Source organism: Leptodactylus fuscus, chromosome 3 (assembly GCF_031893055.1).
Source record: "Leptodactylus fuscus isolate aLepFus1 chromosome 3, aLepFus1.hap2, whole genome shotgun sequence".
Taxonomy (NCBI): Eukaryota; Metazoa; Chordata; class Amphibia; order Anura; family Leptodactylidae; genus Leptodactylus; species Leptodactylus fuscus.
In genome coordinates this window covers 106,378,833-106,400,489 of record NC_134267.1, presented here as the reverse complement: position 1 = coordinate 106,400,489, position 21,657 = coordinate 106,378,833, and the positions used below count along the sequence as shown (strand labels likewise).

The 21,657-nt window shown below is 43.4% G+C and overlaps 1 protein-coding gene across 1 annotated transcript; it reads left to right on the top strand.

Moving 5' to 3' along the window:
- Window positions 1-6,235: 6,235 nt before the first annotated feature.
- On the top strand, window positions 6,236-21,005 carry SLC60A2 (solute carrier family 60 member 2). Its single transcript, XM_075268110.1, has 4 exons — window positions 6,236-6,641; window positions 12,173-12,341; window positions 12,530-12,646; window positions 17,835-21,005. Exons 1-4 carry the CDS (start codon window positions 6,369-6,371, stop codon window positions 19,043-19,045), a joined length of 1,770 nt encoding a protein of 589 aa, XP_075124211.1. The 5' UTR covers window positions 6,236-6,368; the 3' UTR covers window positions 19,046-21,005.
- The last annotated feature ends 652 nt before the right edge of the window (window positions 21,006-21,657 follow it).

Below are 21,657 nucleotides of genomic sequence, written 5' to 3'. Positions count from 1 at the left end.
AATACACCTGGCAGTCCAAGCATCAGAAAGCTCCAGCTGTTGTCCTACCTCTCCATACATCAGCTGCTAAACGACTTGTATGGATGATATTGTCTAATTCTGTTGTCATGACCATATTTTGCAATGGAGCTAGTTGTGACTCATGTGCTCTCTTGCTTCCCTACAGCATTAATTCAGGTTTCCAATTTTGTTATAAAACATAAGTGTCCAATCTAATATTCACTGCATGAAAATCTTGTTCTCCAGAGTTCAAAACACAATTAACAGAAATGTAGTCTGGAAAAATTAATAAAACGTAACCTTTATTATGTGCTAACAGGAGTGGATAGATTCCCAAACCATAAAGCTCACAGAACAGTATCAGAAGGCTTATTGTATATAACTTGCACTGATGCTGTCCTTAAACCTAAATTTCTCCCTAAAGCGACCAAGATATTTTCCTCACCACCTTTGAGAAATTATGCTTGTTTAGAGCAATGGACAGGGGCTCTCTTTTATATAAAGTAAACTGAACGCCCCTGAAACCAAACTGGCCTTTATGGTGGCCTGGGAACGGAACCTTGATTTGACCTTAATTCCTGGTGAATGGATTGACTACTGCACATCAATTAGCAAGGCAGTGGATAGGTCATCCCCTCTTATGAAGCCTTTCTTGAAAATCCTTCATAGGACCTATTTAGTCCCATAGACTGCATAGCTTCTGCCCTACGGTCTTGCTCCTATGCTTCAGAGGTTGTAGTACCTTAGGCACTACTCTCCATACTCGGTGGACCTAATGCCTGTTGCTTCTGGATGGCTATTCACAGAATGGCTCAGTGACTGTTTGGATTGTCATTTCCATTCTCTGCTCCAATTTTTCTTGTATGCCTTAAAGGGGTTGACCACCCAGCCTACCTGGCCTTGCCATGGGCAAAACTGTGATCACCTTCTTACCTTTACCGTCCTCTCTGACCCTGAGAGAGGGACCGGGTCTTATAGGATAATATGAGACGAGTTTTCTAAAGTTTTATATTTATTAACCCAAGAGGGTCGATACTAGACAACCAACACACATAGAGGTATATGCTAGCGGATACAAGCTTATATGGTTACAGAAAGGTATGTTACAGTGCAGTAAGATAAAAAGAATAAAAGATTAGAAACAGAATTATAATAACCCAGTTGGGTCTCCGGAGTTCACCTCATGAAATCCAGGGCACAGTCGTTCAGAGTCCATAAGTAAACCTTAGGTGGTAAGGGTTTGACTCCAAATTAGCAGAATAGTCCAGGGTGCATGGTATCTCCATGGGCAGAAGAGACCTTAGTCCAAAGGATTAGTTCCACAGCATCACAGCACTTCGAGACACATTCCAGCAGTCCAAGAAGAACAACAAGAACTTGGGGTCTTGTCATGTGTGACAATATATCTCCACTCAGCCCCCTCCCATGATGAGGTCAGCAAGGTGGGCAACTCTCCCCCTCACCTTGTACCAGTATGACTATATACGGCTATATATGACTATAACTCTTTGAAAGTCTCCTATGGAGTCAGATTGTCTGCTAAAAGGTGATAGCAAGGCTCTCAGTCCACTGATCCCAGACACCCCCTTTTAAGAATAACGAATTTAGCACAACCATGGCAATGCTGTGCCCAGGTTGAGACAAAAGGATTAGCCAAGCTACTTCCAGGGAGGAATTAGGCTTGGACAATATCTCTGGCATCTTGCTAATCAGATCGAGTAAATTAAGAGGGCAAAAAGGGAAATGTATCTGAGAAGGCAGTGAAAAAACCCCATAACTCTGGGCCATTCATCACACCTATGACAGATGACAGCAATTGACAAGCATAACGATAGCATAAACATAGCCATTCTCCATCATGTCCTAGGTCTTCCACCACCGTATACAGAGATCTTGTGGAGTCCATGCCTTGATGGCAAGAGTTGCTTTGGTGACACAAGGAAGGGGGTTTATAGTTAATTGGTGGATTATTACAGTTATTATACTAACAAAACACTATTTAAACACACACACATATATATATATATATATATATATATATATATATATATATATATCTATTTCCTGTGCACCCCCACAACACAAGCATTCTGCATTTCTCTTGTGCACCCCCATAGTGTTAATAAGCACTCCACAGCTCAAAACACCCCAAACAAGTTTCACACAGCTCCCCATGTGTCTTTTAAGGCTGAAGTCCAATGTGGTGGAAACACAACAGCAAAAAACGCAGCAAATCCCATCCACTAACAGAATAATACACGCAACACACCATTCACCACACATCTCTCCCAAAGGGCTTGTTCACATCTACGCCCGGGGTCTCCGTTCTGCAGTTTCCGTTTCCTGCACGAAACTGGGCAGGAGACGGAAATCTGCAGTCATGTTTCAAACCCATTCATTTTAATGGGTTTGAAAGGTGTCCGGCCGTGAGCGCCGGTGAGCGTTTTATGCTCTCTGCGGCAAAACAGTTTTTTTTTTTAACCGGACACAAAGTCGGACATGCAGGACTTTGTGTCTGGTTTAAAAAAAATATATATATATGTTTTGCCGCAGAGAGCATAAAACGCTCACCGGCACTCACGGCCGAACACTGTCTGATAGGTTTCTGTCTTCTGCCGGCAGAAGAAGGAAACCTGATAACGGAGACCCGAACGCTGGTGTGAACGCAGTACACCCTGCACCCCACATCTCTCCATGTTCCTCCACTGCACGGGATATAACTTCTCTTCATGTGGAAGGACCTTCTTACAACCAAAAACACGCCTACCCAGTCACATGACTAGAGAATGTCATGTGACCGTCTGATGTCAGAAGGTCCTTACTGAGTCTATTTAGTAATAGACAATCAGGAGAGCAGCGCAGGTGCACACAAAGGCACATGACATGTTGATACCATGTCACATGTCTCCTCATGTCACGCGCTCGGTGGTCGAAGCAGGCGTGTCAGAGAGCAGGCAGAGCCAAGTCAGTGGGGAGGGGCGCGGCTTCAAAAATAAAGAAACAGAAGTAGAAATGAAAATGAATGTCTAGGAGTAAGTTTATTAGTTATCATTGTTCTACACATTACAAACTTAGATATAAAGTGGACAATCCCGCAGGACGATCCCGCTTCTCACTATCTGATGTTGTTTGGCAGGTTGACACTATCATGCTCCACAAAAAAATTAATGCTAAAATATCTGACACTCGCCCACTCTTTGACAGTGTGGACACCATGGGTTAATAGGTCCAACATTCCAGGTCTAGGGAGAATCCCACTCTCGCAGGGTAAACTTACCTTCAGGTGGGGTACCAGAATATGGGAGGAGCAGGGTAAACTTACCTTCAGGTGGGGTACCAGAATATGGGAGGAGCAGAGTAAACTTACCTTCAGGTGGGGTACCAGGATATGGGAGGAGCAGAGTAAACTTACCTTCAGGTGGGGTACCAGAATATGGGAGGAGCAGGGTAAACTTACCTTCAGGTGGGGTACCAGAATATGGGAGGAGCAGAGTAAACTTACCTTCAGGTGGGGTACCAGGATATGGGAGGAGCAGAGTAAACTTACCTTCAGGTGGGGTACCAGAATATGGGAGGAGCAGAGTAAACTTACCTTCAGGTGGGGTACCAGAATATGGGAGGAGCAGAGTAACCTTACCTTCAGGTGGGGTACCAGAATATGGGAGGAGCAGAGTAGACTTACCTTCAGGTGGGGTACCAGGATATGGGAGGAGCAGAGTAGACTTACCTTCAGGTGGAATACTAGAATATGGGAGGAGCAGAGTAGACTTACCTTCAGGTGGGGTACCAGGATATGGGAGGAGCAGAGTAAACTTACCTTCAGGTGGGGTACCAGGATATGGGAGGAGCAGAGTAAATTTACCTTCAGGTGGGGTACCAGAATATGGGAGGAGCAGGGTAGACTTACCTTCAGGTGGGGTACCAGGATATGGGAGGAGCAGGGTAGACTTACCTTCAGGTGGGGTACCAGAATATGGGAGGAGCAGGGTAGACTTACCTTCAGGTGGGGTACCAGGATATGGGAGGAGCAGAGTAGACTTACCTTCAGGTGGGGTACCAGGATATGGGAGGAGCAGAGTAAACTTACCTTCAGGTGGGTATGGGAGGAGCAGGGTAGACTTACCTTCAGGTGGGGTACCAGGATATGGGAGGAGCAGAGTAAATTTACCTTCAGGTGGGGTACCAGAATATGGGAGGAGCAGAGTAGACTTACCTTCAGGTGGGGTACCAGAATATGGGAGGAGCAGAGTAAACTTACCTTCAGGTGGGGTACCAGAATATGGGAGGAGCAGGGTAAACTTACCTTCAGGTGGGGTACCAGAATATGGGAGGAGCAGAGTAAACTTACCTTCAGGTGGGGTACCAGGATATGGGAGGAGCAGAGTAAACTTACCTTCAGGTGGGGTACCAGAATATGGGAGGAGCAGGGTAAACTTACCTTCAGGTGGGGTACCAGAATATGGGAGGAGCAGAGTAAACTTACCTTCAGGTGGGGTACCAGGATATGGGAGGAGCAGAGTAAACTTACCTTCAGGTGGGGTACCAGAATATGGGAGGAGCAGAGTAACCTTACCTTCAGGTGGGGTACCAGAATATGGGAGGAGCAGAGTAGACTTACCTTCAGGTGGGGTACCAGGATATGGGAGGAGCAGAGTAGACTTACCTTCAGGTGGAATACTAGAATATGGGAGGAGCAGAGTAGACTTACCTTCAGGTGGGGTACCAGGATATGGGAGGAGCAGAGTAAACTTACCTTCAGGTGGGGTACCAGGATATGGGAGGAGCAGAGTAAATTTACCTTCAGGTGGGGTACCAGAATATGGGAGGAGCAGGGTAGACTTACCTTCAGGTGGGGTACCAGGATATGGGAGGAGCAGGGTAGACTTACCTTCAGGTGGGGTACCAGAATATGGGAGGAGCAGGGTAAACTTACCTTCAGGTGGGGTACCAGGATATGGGAGGAGCAGAGTAGACTTACCTTCAGGTGGGGTACCAGGATATGGGAGGAGCAGAGTAAACTTACCTTCAGGTGGGTATGGGAGGAGCAGGGTAGACTTACCTTCAGGTGGGGTACCAGGATATGGGAGGAGCAGAGTAAACTTACCTTCAGGTGGGGTACCAGGATATGGGAGGAGCAGAGTAAATTTACCTTTAGGTGGGGTACCAGAATATGGGAGGAGCAGAGTAAACTTACCTTCAGGTGGGGTACCAGGATATGGGAGGAGCAGAGTAAACTTACCTTCAGGTGGGGTACCAGAATATGGGAGGAGCAGAGTAACCTTACCTTCAGGTGGGGTACCAGAATATGGGAGGAGCAGAGTAGACTTACCTTCAGGTGGGGTACCAGGATATGGGAGGAGCAGAGTAGACTTACCTTCAGGTGGAATACTAGAATATGGGAGGAGCAGAGTAGACTTACCTTCAGGTGGGGTACCAGGATATGGGAGGAGCAGAGTAAACTTACCTTCAGGTGGGGTACCAGGATATGGGAGGAGCAGAGTAAATTTACCTTCAGGTGGGGTACCAGAATATGGGAGGAGCAGGGTAGACTTACCTTCAGGTGGGGTACCAGGATATGGGAGGAGCAGGGTAGACTTACCTTCAGGTGGGGTACCAGAATATGGGAGGAGCAGGGTAAACTTACCTTCAGGTGGAGTACCAGGATATGGGAGGAGCAGAGTAAATTTACCTTCAGGTGGGGTACCAGAATATGGGAGGAGCAGAGTAGACTTACCTTCAGGTGGGGTACCAGAATATGGGAGGAGCAGAGTAAACTTACCTTCAGGTGGGTATGGGAGGAGCAGGGTAGACTTACCTTCAGGTGGGGTACCAGTATATGGGAGGAGCAGGGTAGACTTACCTTCCGGTGGGGTACCAGGATATGGGAGGAGCAGAGTAAACTTACCTTCAGGTGGGGTGCCAGAATATTTCCTAGGTAGTAAGTTTTACACCAAGTATTAGGACAAAAGCTGTTCCACAAATGCACGTATTATAATTGTGCCCGAGTAAAGTTCCTAGCAGCAATGATGTTTTCTTTCCAGATGACAAGAACTAATACCAATGTGTGTAATTCATAACGGACACCGTACCCGTGTATTGCTTGTGTATGAGGCTTGTGCACAGTAGGAGGATGCTGCACTGCTGGGGACCACCACTACAGCTCCACTGACAGCCTAGACACAAGACTACGAGAGTGGAGTATGAGGAGAAGGGGCCGGCTCTTCCCGCTCCTCCCCCCCAGGTACACCCGGCCTGTCACTGCTCGGCTGCAGCTGCTACATCCGGGTTGTTCCCGGAGAAAAGACGCTGCAGCCGGATTCGATGGAATCCATGAGGCCGCGGCTGTAAGTGCAGCGGGATATCGGGACATGGCGGGGAACGGTAAAAAGAAGAAGCAGGTGCGTTTCGCCCGGGCAGAAGACGACGAGGCCGGGGACGAAGAAGAAGAAGACACTTTGTTTGAGAAGCGGTCGGCAAGTGTGAGAGGAAACCGGGAGGATGAGGAGAGCGGGAGTCGCCGAAGGAGAGTGGAGGATGAAGTGCGGCTGGTGTCTGGAGGCCTGAGGGAGAGAGGAGGCCAGCAGTGCGGGGGGCTGAGGTGCTGTGTGACCACCGTCATGTGCGCCGCTTTCCTGGGGCTGGTAAGAGCTTGTGTCAGCTGCTGCAGCCTGTCATGTGCCCAGTCACTGCTAGTGGTGATAAGACCGGACACTGTGGCGTCTCCTCACTCCTCTGCTGGCTACCAGTAGTAATGGCAGTCTGCATATACAGCATGTGCTCGGGCTCAGGAGTGGCGTGCAGGTGTAGGGTCACCTGTGGGAATGCTGCACCACATACTAGGTCCCTGTATATAGGGGGGAGGGGGGGGCGCCTGCCTGCCTGCCTGCCTTTATAATGGGCCAGCAATGAAGAATGCTTAACCAGAGGCCCTCTTAGCCATCAGGGACATGATTCTGATAGCAGCAATTTAAGATAATCCTTTAATAGTCCCACAATGGGGAAATTTCAGTGATACAGTTTCATGGATGGTACAGTAGTATATAACAAGAGAGAAACACATACAAGCACATAGCAGATAGAGAAATCCTAGGAATCATAGCAACTCAAAAGAAAGAAACACAGACACACTGCAGGATCATATTGCGATGAAATTATATCTAAAATAATATAAACATAAAAACTGAAAACCTTGCCAGGTTAGAGGGAATACATCACACCAAGATGATTGTAAACCATTAGGCCCCAGTATAAGTCACTGGTGTATGTCCGAATCTGGTCGTATCCATGTTATGATCGATCTAGCACAGGGGTCAGCAACCTCCAGCACCTGTGGTGAGTAAATATGCCTGAAGTACCGACCTCTTCACAGGTGCTGGAGGTTGCTGAGCCCTGCGCATATTTACTCAGCCGAGGGCTCTCTAAGGCTTACAACACTGCTGCTCCACGTAACCCCTCTCTCATATGGACCATGGCAGCAGTCAGAAGGGGGAAAGCATGGGGTCCAGGCTATGAACTAGTCTAGTCAGACGGCAGAAATTGCTTGTTGGGTTTGTTTTTGTACCTTTGAAGCAAGTGCAAAAGTAAAGTATAAGGCTACGGTAAACCCTGTTTTGGGTGACTGTTCGGGGGTTTCCATCCCCCATTCTGCTTGAAATATGCAAAAGGAAAAGTCCTGTGGACCCCGCTATAGTCTACATATAAGTGGAATAAGTGGATTGGGTTTCTGTTTTTTGGGTCCCCAAGTGGACCCAAAGAATGGAGACATCCCCCCCCCCCCCCAAACGCAGGTGTGAACCTAGCGTAATATGGTAGCGGAGCGTGCTAACGTATGTGTTTATTTATTTCAACAAGGCTTGACAGATTTGTTTGGGTTTATGTAACAAAAAAGACTGGGCTATGTGAGGGACATCCTCTGCCCCAATACAGCTGGTTTACTAGAGATCACTCTGAGTACTATGTCTAGCTGACAGTCGTATCCACCAGAGAAGTCATCTTTACACAAAAAAGTCATGTAAAAGGATGATAATCAACCAGTTAATTGGTTACTGTCTGCATTATATAACTTTGATGTAGGGGTCAACATCCTTAAAGGTGAACTTAATGCACAAAAAAAAGAATCCTAATGTCTGAAGTCGCTAGATAGTCAGTAAAAGCTGCAGCTCATACCGTGTTTCCCCGAAAATAAGACCGTGTCTTATATTAAATTCTGGTCCTAAAGATAAGACCTGTTTTATTTTCGGGGGATGTCTTATGTGCTTGTTGTATGTTTCTTCTGCAAAAAATAAAAGAAGGGACAACATGCCCTTAGTGGAGCGCCGGTCATGGGTAGTGCAGGAGGGGAGCGGGGGGAGGTATGCTACTTACCTTCCCCATCTTCGTAGCAGCGCTGGTACTGCTGTTGGTCGTGGTGGGCGGGGCTGGATAGCCTCACTTCACGGGCATTGCAGCCGGCTGAGCGCTGTGTGCGGTGCTCCGTGTGCATAGGAAAGCCGGCTGCTGTCTCTGCTGTAATACTGTACGTTGTAGCCATTGTTCCTGCTGCTGTGGTATGTGCTGGGAGAGTGGACTCCTAGCCGCATACAATGCTTACTACAGCTCATTCTACAGCAGGAACAGTGGATACAACCTACGGTATCACAGCAGAGGCAGCAGCCGGCTTTCCTGTGCACACGGAACATTGTGCACAGTGTTCAACTGGCTGCTATGTTTTTTGGGGGATGTCTTACTTTCGGGGGTTGTCTTTTATATTAGGCAATTCAACAAAACTTCTTCTATGTCTTATTTTCATGGAAACACGGTAAGGCAAAAAAATAAGGGCCGTCTCAAAGATCTGTAGACCTACATGTAGAAATTCTTTAAGGGTATCACATTATGAAAATGTGGTGCAAATTTTTACTTTTTTTTTTTTTTTTTTTTTTTAGTATTATATAATTAGTAAAACATAATAAACCATAATCGAACTGATTCCCTGAATAAAAGTAACAGATCATTTTTACCGCTGAGTGAACTTTGTGAAAACAAAACCCAAAAACAATGCAGAATTAGATTATTTTATTTTTTCCTATTTCACCCAAAAAATACAATACAATACATTATAAGGAACATTAAATGATGCCACACAAAATTACAACTTTTTCTATAGAAAACAAGTGTTCATATGGCTACATGAACAGAAAATTAACCTCTTTGCTACCACCCACTGGAATATGGCATGGACTGAGGAGCTGACCACCATATTGCACAAGTACCAGCTATTTTTATACTGTCCATGGCAGTTACCGTAACTGTTTAGATGCTGTAGATGATTGTAATTATAGTATGGACTTGTCCTGAAAGGTTAGTTCAGTTGTCTGCTTTATAATTTTTAATGCATCTATTTAGAGATTGGGAAGTCGTGCACTGACTCCAACTCCTTCATGGGTGGCTGAGAGAAATGGTCAGACTGTTGCAATACAGTTTCTCTAAGCCAATTCTCATTGACTTCATGCAAAAGTAAATATAAACAAAATTAATATGTTATATTAACACATATAAATATGCACATAATTAATTATATAACATCAACAATTTTATTATAGACTTTAAAATATAATTAAAATAAAAAAATAATTATTTAAACTCTGTCATTACTCCCCCCCCCCCCCCCCCACTCCACCGTCCTGGTTGAAAGCCTCCAGGGTACTGAAACTGAGTTCTAGTTGCAAAAAGATTGAGCACCGAGGTTTTTTTTTTTGTGTGTGTGTGAAGGAGTCACTGGGTGACACCGTGCTCTTTGGTCATGAGATGAGAGTTGCAGTCAAAGTTACTGTGCAGCCATATCTGTTTTAGGATAGGTCATCTGTATCAGATCTGCATGTGTTCAACACTTGGCACCTCACCTATCAGATGTTCTCAGCAGCTACCAGAACTATACAGTAGACAGAGCCAAAAATGTGGGTTACTGCAGATCAGCGCCCCTTTTCTGCCTAATTGACCCTTATACATAGTGAGTGAAATCAGTAGTGAACAGCACCAATTTTCTAAGTAAAATTCTCACCAGATAATGGTAACACCCCATCTAATTCATACAAGCAAAGAAACCAAACCATAGATGCCCAGAAATTCTGAGTGATAATGAGAAATGACACGGGAAAAAATATTGAACACTTGAAGAAAGTGAGGAGCAAAAAGCCATGGAAAGTCCTGACACCAGCCGGAATATATTAGGAATTAGAAAGCAATCCTGCCACTTACTGGACAAATGTACCAAGGCTTTCTTCATAAAATTCTGCTGCCAACGACCAAGAAGGAAAAGATGAGGGTGAACGTTTCAACAAGAGAATGATCCCAAACACGAAGTCAAGGATACTCTATTGGTTTAACAGAGAGAAAATAAAGCTGCTAGAATGGCCCAGCCAATCATCTGACCTGAATCCAATAGAGAATCTATGAAAGGAACTAAAGCTCAGAGGAGTCCACCGAACCTTCAGGATTTCAACAGTGTTTGTGTGGAAGAATGAGCCAAAATCATACCTGAGCCCGAATGATAAAGAGCCCATGCACTAAAACAGTGGTTTTTCACAGATCCCATAGATTATAATGCGATCTGCTGAGTTTCCGCCATTTTTATACTTAAACCTGCGGAATGAAAAGTCCTCAATGCAGAACTCTTCTTTCCATCAATTTTCGCTGGAATCTACAGCGGAGACCCCATCGCAGATGTGAACCTAGCCTTAGTGTGTTCAATACTTTTCCCTGTATCTTTTCTCATTATTACACACAACTTAATTTATGGACATCTTGATTTCTTTACCTGTGTGGTTTAGATGGATTGTTACTGACATCTGCTGAGAATTTAATGTCATTATATATTATATTAAAATCCGGTTTTATTTTTATGAAGTTTATTTGATTCTGCTCTAGATAACTGCCCCAAGTTGCTGTTGCCCAGCTCTGCCCCCACCCCTCCATTGATTGAATGACCTCTTCCAGCTTGTTACACTTTCTGTAGTTACGGGCAGTTATCTAGAGTAGAGTCAAGCTGCAGCAGGAGAAAACTCGCCGCTAAAACCCTTTTCAGCTAAGGGTGGGTTCACATCTGTGCCCCGGTCTCCGCTTTCAGGTTTCTGTCTTCTGCTGACAGAAGATGGAAACCTGGCAGACAGTGTCCGCCCGTGAGCATTTTGTGGTCTCTGCGGTGAAACCGTTTTCTTTTTAACCGGACGCAAAGTCCTGCATGTCCGCCTTTGTGTCCAGTTAAAAAAAAAATAAAAAAAAAACAAAAAAACTTTCACCGCGGAGACCACAAAACGCTCACGGGAGGACACTTTGCCAACCCATTCAAATTAATGGGTTTGAAAAGTGACTGCCAGTTTTCGTCTCCTGCCCAGTTTCTCGGGCAGAAGATGGAAACCTGAAAGCGGAGACCGGGGAGCAGGTGTGAACTGGACTTAATTTGCATTCAAATCGCTGATATTCATAAAAATGGAGATACAATGTAGAATTCAAGACTTTTTAGAAAGTGTAGAAACAGCCCTACAAGGTACTGTCACTAATTTGACAGACTTTCCTGATGACTGTTTCCCTTTAAGCTGACTGTGGTTACCCTACACTTCTGTTACTGCTATCTGCACAAGACTGTATTGCATCTCTGCATTGGAGCTGAGACTTTTTGCAGCAGAACTGATTTGATTTTCAGATGTCAAGTGACTGTCTACAAGATAATGAATACAAATCACTTGCTCTACAGAAAGTCTCTGTTTAGTGTCTGCCTAAGGGTCATTGATGGGGTAAGATTCCATTCTTGTCATATGACAGAACTTTTCTTAAAATAAGTTTGTAAGCTTTGAGGAAGGATTTATTTATTTTTTTTATCACTGAACAAAATCCAGTTGTAATGTAGCCAATAAAATGTATTCATTTAATTTCTCTGTCTAGAAAGAGGTCTTCTGATTTATTAAGTATACAGCTAATTTAAAAGGACCTTTCATATCCTCATGTATATGCAGTTTTATTGAATTCAGCACACTGTTGGCCTATCTAGTTTGTGCCCTGGTGATATCGGTGCTGTTAGTTTAAACACTGATATCTTCCACTGTCAGAAGGGCAATTCTCACAGCCTAGTGTCTCATTTATTTTTTACATAGCTATAGTATGTATAATATTTTTATTAAATTTATTCCTTTTCTTTTAGGGAATGGCCATTTCTGTGTTGGGTCCAACATTCCCTGATCTGGCAGCAAATGTGGACAGCACTGTTGGAAACATTTCTTACCTTTTTGTAGGGAGGTCTTTAGGATATCTCGGTGGTTCTGTTTTGGGAGGTGTCCTTTTTGACCGTATAAATCAGCATCTCCTTCTAGGTATGTAACATATATAATAAAATATGCCTATTGTGCTTGATGTTGAGTTTCAACACCTCTTTTATTATATTCATATTCAATGAGGTTGTGTCTTTTATTAAGCTAAGGTCATCTAACTTTATGTAGATTACCTTCTTTTCTCTAAGCATTGATCTTCAATGACACCGTTTTATCTTTCTTTTCGTAAGGATTGTCAATGCTGGCAACTTGTGCGGGGTTATTTGTCTTGCCATGGTGCAAGAAGGCCATATTCCTTACTGGAGTCATGTCTGTTGTGGGAACTTCCATGGGATTTCTAGACACTGGTAAGTACAGTGCTTCATGTAAAGTTGGAAAAATTAAATGCATTGCGGATTAAAAATAAAAATCTTACGGGATCATGCGCACAGAGTTGTATGAAGCTATAATGCATCACTCGTAGAAATCTGTTGGGCCCTATTGTAATCTGATTTTTATACAGGCTTCTTAATAATAGTATTTTCTCTTTTAATTCATAGGAATTCTGAGAGAAAAAAGGTGACCTGCTATGTAGTATAGAACCTTAGGGACTACGTGTACTGCTGTATGGGCTCTGTGTAGTTTTCTCCTGTGTGCATAATGTATTTATTTACTAAATATACTTAGCATTTTTTCTCCCTTGTTGTTGTAGTAGGTTACATAATCCTTTTATTTTCTTTGTTGGCGGAGATTCTTATATTCTTTGTGTTTTTGCAGTGATAGACTAGGTTCACGCCTGCGCTGGGCTCTGTCGTTCGGGTCCGCTGGGAAATGCAGTACTTATCTCTGGCCTTGCTTCTATGGCTCCTTTCATTAAATTAATAGGAGTCACAGACTGCAAAATAGGACAAGAATACGACCTGTAGAAGTAAACATCCAGCACGCATCTCCTTAGTTTGAATAAAACTTAGCTTTTATTTATCCATATTCAAAAATTGGAAAACATTCAATTTTAGATATAAAAAACGCTCAGTGTGGCTAGCATGGAGGGAAAGCGGGCAGCGTCCGGCTGACGCGTTTCGGAGCCTCTAGGTCAGCTCCTTACTCATAGCCTGACTCTGTGTGAATGAATGTCTCCATAAATAATGGAGACCTACACATGCACACCTGCGCTAATTAGCGCAGGTGTGCATGTGTAGGTCTCCATTATTTATGGAGACATTCATTCACACAGAGTCAGGCTATGAGTAAGGAGCTGACCTAGAGGCTCCGAAACGCGTCAGCCGGACGCTGCCCGCTTTCCCTCCATGCTAGCCACACTGAGCGTTTTTTATATCTAAAATTGAATGTTTTCCAATTTTTGAATATGGATAAATAAAAGCTAAGTTTTATTCAAACTAAGGAGATGCGTGCTGGATGTTTACTTCTACTAGTTGAACCACACCCTGGGCTGAAGGGCAACAAAATCTCCGTGCATCCAACTCAAGCTTTCAGGTGAAGTTCTTCAATACACGTAAGAATTTATACACCCAGTGTTGGATATTGGAACAAGAAGGTGAGCTGACTTCAAATTTTCGACAAGGATATATAACCAAGAATACGACCTGTCCTATCTGATGCGGCCCGGACTGGCGGCCCGCACACCGGACCGTCAAAATCACAGTGGTGTGTACGGGCCAATAGAAAAGAATGGGTCACTGTGCTATCCGTGAAATACATGGATAGCACCTTGACCTACACCATGGTTGTTTGCAAGGGGCCTTAGTTTAAGTCCCTTGCCTGTACTTAATGATACACTTTCCATCACAGCATGTCTGCTGGCTATTTAATCAGAAGGATACACTGTGAAGGAAAATGGTGGTAGGCGCCACCAGAGTAATATCTCCCAGAAAATACAGGCCGTGTTAGGCACAGATATGAAGGATAGATTACATTGCATTAGTTTACATTGCTAATACAAAGATTGTGGGGACTTGTAAAGACAGGTTAGAGCAGTGATGGTGAACCTTTTCGAGACAGTGTGCCCAAACTGCAACCCAAAACCTACTAAATTAACGCAAAGTGCCTACATGTCAATTTAATCGTAATACTGTGCAGATCCACAATTGTGGACAGTTATGGACCCCAAAACAAGGTTGTGTAAATGGGGCTTTAATGAGTCTTTTCAATGATACAAACAACTTTGTACTGAAAGATAAAAGTTTGCATTTGGTACTTTTGAACAATTAATGTTCACCATTTCCATCGCACAGGATCTGTTTTATAGTGATCGTGCAATGTTGTTTCAGCCTGTACTTATATCATGTCTGCTATAAAACAGATACTGTGTGATATAAATAGTGGAGGGGCCCCACACAGCATGATTTGCTCCATAGTGGCCCCCATACAGTATAACATGCTCCTGTATGTGCCTGCAATCCCACGAAGAGCAGCTGAGTAGCCTACTTCCACCGCAAGGCAGGTGCTCATGAATGACATTATCACACCTGTATTGGTGTAGAGGTTACAGTCTTCTGCCAGTGTAAGCCTTGTTCCCGCTGACCCTTGGTTTACATTGGTAGTTTGCACTTGAATGACGTGCCCGCTTGCCAGAGGATCTAAGACAGCTGGGTCCCAGATTCCCTTTTAGTGAGTGATGGTTGAGCCTGGCTGAGGCCTACAGAGAGGGCTCTGAGTGCCCCTTCTGCAATGCGTGCCATAGGTTCTCCACCACAGATCTATAGTGTTTTACCTTACGACTAGCCATTATGCGGTGTGCATAGTACAAACTGTATACAGAACAGACTCTCTGTAGCATTGCATTGCTGGAATGTTGCTAAGGAGAGAGTTCATGCCAGTGTGTCTGATTTAAAAATAGGAATCAAAATTTGTTAATGAAATATGTGGGGGGAAAATATTCCACATACACCCCCCCTCCCCCCCTAAAAAAAAAAAAAAAAAAAAAAAAGTTATGCCTTTAAAACCTACCTGGCATTTCGCATGACTTTCCAGGATAAGCTTATTTAGCTGATGAGCGGCATTTATTACCGGTTTCTTAAAATATTTGTTACCACTGAGTTTGGTGTAGACTACCTACTATGTCTCCTATAGACGGCAAATGGATAAAACAGAAGATTTCGGCTCTTGTAGCTTTAAGACTGGTCTTGCACTACAGTAAGTTTAGTCTGAAAATGGTCCGCAATTGTGGGTTCTCAATTGTGGACCTATTGTATTCAGTGCAGCCTCTTAAACCACCAGATATTTTATCCGTGGTGTGTCGTGACCGGGGTCCGCATTGAATACCGCAGGTCCACAAAGTCATGGACTCCACAGCACGGACTGTCCCATAGACCTCTCTCGGCGTATGCCGATGGACACTGATGTCTGCAGAATGACTTTTTGGAGTGAAATTTATGTTGCTGATCATCAAATTGCGGACCACAAAAACACTACGGTCGTGTAAGACCATCCTAATTCACACAGAAGCAGCATGAAGAAAGCGGAGCTGTGAATACAGCACTTGGAGGATGATTACCCTACTGTTCTGAATGTCTGCTTTTATCTGTCATAGAGTGACCATTGTAGTTCGAGCCTCCCCCCCCCCATTCTTATTGTCTCTAATGTAAAGAACATGATGGAAGCATTTTTTTTTTTTTCTGTCATGTTTGTTTACTTTTGTAAGGGAAGAAAAAATTTTGCATGCACGATTGTCAGGCAATTATTAGCCCCCCCCCCTTGTTTTAAAACAATACCCTAAAAACAATTATTCAAATGATACTTTTACAGTGCATGGTGGCCGGTCGTGCACTGTCGGACGTCATCTTGCTGTCCCGCTTTCTTCTTCCAGCGACGCCCTCCTGTCCTCGCTCTTCCACACCTTGATCTGTTCTTCCGGCTGGTTGTGTTCTAATCCTGTACGTGCGCAGTATTGCTACTGCGCACACTCCGGCGCCATTTTTGTTGTAGTTCTAAGTACCCCTTAGAGCTATGCGAGCGTACTGCGCATGCGCAGTACGCTCGTAAACTTCTTCATTCCGGAAGAAAAGAAGATCAAGGCGTGGAAGAGCGAGGACAGGAGGACGTCCCTGGAAGAAGAAAGAAGAGGAAGGCGTGACAGCACGATGATGTCCGACCGTGCACAACCGCCTACTGTGCACGGGTAAGTATAATTTGAATAATCGTTCTTAGGGTATTATTTTAAAACGGGTGTGTGTGTGTGTTAAAATAAGATTAGCGGTGCCTGAATAGCCTTTTTAAAGGCTATTCACGCATATGTGGGGCTCATACAGCATAATTTTGCTGATAGAGCCCCTTTAATGTCTATTGCTGTCATCCTATGATAAAGGAAAGCAAGACATTAGTAATGAAAGTGTGAATCTACCTTTAATAAAACAAACACTAGAGTCTTCAGCAGCTTCTCTGAGTTTATTGCATCCATGCCTATTAAAGTATAGTAGGCAACAATGTGATTGTTTTTATTCTACATAGAACATTACTTTACAGATGTTTTTTACACAATTGAGAAAAATTACGGTTTGAGGTTTTGTTTTGTTTTTAAATAAATTGATCAAGTTACTGTAATATTGAACCATTGTTCTAAAGAAAATTCAGAAAATTATTTCTCCTTAGTAAGGCCAGAAAAACAACTTTCCAGGTTGTATTACACTTCAGATTTTTAAAGAAAAGAAAGACACTCTACACTAAAAACGCAGCCTTGTAAGATGAATGTGAGGCTGTGTCCGCATGGAGTGGGCTAGGAATCTTAAACTGAATGCTCATCCTATTTAAATACCTGACATCCGTTGTAATAGGGTTAATGTCCAATTGAGATCAATGGACATTAAATGACAGACGCAGATGGAGTCCCCTTTTTTTCCAGATGTCTATCTATATTCACCACATGTAAAAATATGACAAGCTTTCTTTTGTCATGTTTTTTGAGTTTTAAAACTGCATAAAAAGTCATGCATGCAGAACTTTTTCTTCCATTGCAAAACTAAACAAACATTTCAGAATATAGTGACCCTCATGTTACATTAGTCAGCAGGAACGGGCGCAGATGGAAGGGGTTCCGTCTGTGTCCTTAAGGCCTCGTTCACATCTGCGTTGGTAATCCATTAAGGGGACCTCATGGTGACCCCCCCCGAACAGAATACCAAACCCATTGGCAAGCGGTGTTCAGTGAATGTACACCGACCCCATAGATGGGAACATGCAAACAGAAAAGTAGATTGTGATCTACTTTCATCTCCGCATGATTTGTGTGGGCAGCACGCGGAAAGCACACGACCCCATTATAGTCTGTGGGGTCCGTGTGTTTTTACTGCTCTACATTTGCCAGTGCGTTTGGTAGTCCATTCAGGGGGTCCCCATGCGGACTCCCCGAAAGGATTACCAAACGCAGATGTGAACTAAGGGTTACTCTGCTACAATTAATGTCCATTATTCTCTTCTTTTGATGAATGATAGCCACGGACATTAATAATGCTAGTGTGCACATAGCTTTAGGCGTGAGTAGCTGGTGTTTACAGAATAAGTAAAAGTTGCTTAATTAATTGTGGTTTTTCTACTCATCAGGTGGAAATGTTGTCATTCTGAACACTTGGGGGGATGAAGCTGGACCACACGTACAAGCCCTTCACTTTAGTTTTGCCTTGGGTGCTTTCTTGGCTCCAATATTGGCAAAGATAATCCCAGAAATTCTGCCACTTGATAAGCTTCACATACCGATCATACTGAGTGATAACAGAACATCCCAGGAACTGATGGATTTACCTCTGGGGATAAAAAAATCAATGTTATCCTATATTGTTATTGCAATGTATATTTTGCTGGTCTCTTTATTTTTATTCATTTTGTACAGCAAGAGCCAATCAAACCATTCATCTGCTAAGGGTGCGGAAGAGCGAACACGGACAGCTAAATACCACAATACCCTTATATTTCTTCTTTTTGTGTTTTTTTTCTGCTATGTTGGTGCAGAAGTTGCCTATGGTTCCTATATTTTTACTTATGCCATCACTACAGCAGAAATGGACCATGATAAAGCTGCAGGACTAAATTCGATATTTTGGGGAGTGTTTGCTGCAGTTCGAGGTTTGGCCATCTGCTTTGCAACATGTTTATACCCTGGCACTATGCTGCTTCTTAGTGTGATTGGCTGCTTGGTTTCATCTTTATATTTACTTCTTTTTCATACCCACCCCATTGTGCTATGGGTTGGTAGTGCACTCTATGGTGCCTCTATGGCTACTACATTTCCAAGTGGCTTTTCTTGGGCACAGCAGTATACAACCATAGGAGGAAAAGCTGCCTCTTTATTTGTTGTTGGGGCAGCCCTAGGTGAAATGGCTATTCCTGCTTCTGTAGGTTATATTCAGGGATTGTTTCCTGCCTATCCAGTACTTATGTATACAATCTTGGCCTCTTCTGTGTTGACTGCTGTTCTATTTCCAATTATGTACAAACTGGCCACTTGCCCAAGAGACAAATCTCGGTGGGATGGAATTGAAAGTGAGGACCGGCGGGCTTTACTTTCAGGTTCTGGAATAGAAGAGGAGGAAGAGGAAGAGGATGCTCAACACTGGAATGAAGCCGATTTTGAATTTATTGAAATGAATGATCAAAGTAAAAACCACAGCACTGTGATACAAGAGAGCACGTCAGAAGTAACGTCAGCATCTGAGGTCACCAACCAGTTGGTATCAAAAAATGGGACAGCAAGTGATGTGATCGCTAATAGATCTCCCTCCAAAAAACTGAATGCAGACAGAGAAAAAAATGACTAGATATATAGCTTGATAAAGCAAACTGGCATGTCTGGCAGAAAATACCTTACTGAAATTGCCTATAAGTAGCTGGAAGAATATCTTTTGGCTACATATCGATTTTTGGGCAGCATCACCTTTCCAGATACAATGATGTTTAATCACACATTGGATGTCGCAACAAAAATCGCTCTGTAAGTCCAGCCTTATGATGCTGAAATGCATACTTTAAACCATTACTGGGTGGCTTGTTAATTTTTATCAGTCCTCTTCCAAAGCAGAAGTGTAAAAGGTGGTAGGCCGTTCACCTGTTTTCATATGGTTGAATGTCTTGAGACTGCATTATCAGCCATCTTAAACCTTTTACTTATTGTGGTACCAATACAGTAGTTGCATAGTGGTATGTTACAGAGTGAAAATATTTTTCTTCACATTCTGGTTAATACCCATGTTGTGATGAAAGCAAGTCAGAATCTATAATGGGAGGTACCACATTTTAGAAGTCTAGGTTTGTAGAGGAAAGACCTGGTCAGATTCTAAAGTGCATTGCTGTTCAGTAGCAGACACTTGTAACCGTGTCTCTTACTGATTTAAGTAATTGGGAAAAATGGAAAAAAGCACTCAAGCAGTTGTTGTTGTTGTTGTTGTTTGTTTTTCTGACTTTACAGTGCAGCATAGGCTATTAAAGAATAATGTACAGGTTCGTTTGTATTCCTGTTCTAGTTGTTGTGCCATTCATGGATTGTTTACCATGTTGATGCCTTCTTCCTCTCTGATGTGGTTCACTTAATGCCTCTGGCTCTTCAGAGACGGGGCAGATTTTTATTACACTGCACTTGTTCTGTTCTGAGCCCTATCTAAGAACAGATATTGCTAGTAACGTAAAATTGTCAGTAAACCCCCCCCCCCCCCCCTGGCACACTCTCCTATGAGATGCAGCTTCACACTTCAGTTCCTTCTGGCTGTGATTGGGTTTCTCCCTGTCAGCTCGTACAAGCAGAAAGTAACGGTGTAAAGCTGCATCTCCGGATACACTGGAAATTCTGCACACATCCCTTACACATAGTATAGACCGTGTAAATTTAAGGGGGGTTTGCAGCTAATCATGGTAGAGCCTTACCTACCGTACTGTGTCACTGCACTCCTCTTCCCTTAGATAAGACAGACATTATTTCTTCGGCAGCTTTTGGTAGTGAGGGTTTACATTCGGAAAAACATGACCTAGCTGCCCATAATGGAAAAGTTCAAAATGTCTGGACACGATTGAGCCCCTACTAAGCTATATATTATAAACTACTACTTTACAGGCTTAGCAGTGAACCAAGGATCTTTGTTTTGTGGAAGATGTGATGTGCTGGCATTTATTCCTTTTTAATTTTATGTTTGTGTCTTTTTTTTCTAAGTAATCATTAACTGGACATGCCTTTTCTGGATTATGGTCAATGGATAAAGGGTGCTTTATGCTGCTGTATATTATAGCTTTACTTTCAGGTGAAGCACTTTGGAATGCTTGATGCAAGCTTCTCTATATATTGAAGTGAGGTTTATTTAATTAATAACCCGAGATATTAGAAAGCCATTGCAAGAACGTTAATTCATTTGCATCAGTTTGTCCAGTGCAAGCACATTGGGAAATGATAGTTCTGTATTTAATTTTTCTAGTTTTTCTTTTTCCTCCCTATTTTCATTTTACCTTTTCAATAATTAGGGGGCACTTGTACATTAAGATTTGTGCTTTAAAGAAGACCTTCCTCCTCCACCAACTCCAACCCTTTGCATCCTTCAATAGGTGGCGCTCCACTGATTCCAACAGCTTTTGGTATTTTTGTCTCTAGCCCCTATAGTTAGAGCAATTAGTGGTGATATTTTCAGCACCTAATATGTTAAGCAGGCTCTCTACTGTGAGGTAGGAGGTCCTTTACTGGAGCCGAAGGACAGGGACCACCCACCTGAAAGTAGAGAGCCTAAGGGTGAATTCACACTGAGTAAACGCTAGCTTATTCTGAACGTAAAACACGTTCAGAATAAGCGGCGTCTAAAGCAGCTCCATTCATTTCTATGGGAGCGGGGATACGAGCGCTCCCCATAGAAATGAATGGGCTGCTTCTTTCACTCCGTGCAGTCCCATTGAAGTGAATGGGGAGTGCCGGCATATACGGCAAGCTCTGCTCATGCCGGAGCGTACACGCCGGCACTCCCCATTCACTTCAATGGGACTGCACGGAGTGAAAGAAGCAGCCCATTCATTTCTATGGGGAGCGCTCGTATCCCAGCTCCCATAGAAATGAATGGAGCTGCTTTAGACGCCGCTTATTCTGAACGTGTTTTACGTTCAGAATAAGCTAGCGTTTACTCAGTGTGAATTCACCCTAATGCTGAGTTCACACTTTTTTTTTTTTTTTTGGTCAGGAATCCGCCTCCAAAAAAAGCCTCCCAATAGAGTTCTATTGGGAGGCTTTTTTTGGAGGCTGATTTTGAAGCGGATTCCTGACCAAAAAACTTTGTGTGAACTCGGCCTAATGGGCATATTGGATGCTGTAACTAACCACACAGATTGTTCAAGAATGGTAGGGAATAGAAAAGTTCCAAATGCCCCAGTATCAGTGGAGTATCTCCTATCAAAGAAGGCAAAG

Coding starts and splice junctions, on each gene's coding strand:
- SLC60A2 (XM_075268110.1), top strand. CDS start 6,369: ATGGCGGGGAACGGTAAAAAGAAGAAGCAGGTGCGTTTCGCCCGGGCA. Junction 6,642..12,172: donor GCGCCGCTTTCCTGGGGCTG/GTAAGAGCTTGT, acceptor CTTTTCTTTTAG/GGAATGGCCATTTCTGTGTT. Junction 12,647..17,834: donor CATGGGATTTCTAGACACTG/GTAAGTACAGTG, acceptor TCTACTCATCAG/GTGGAAATGTTGTCATTCTG.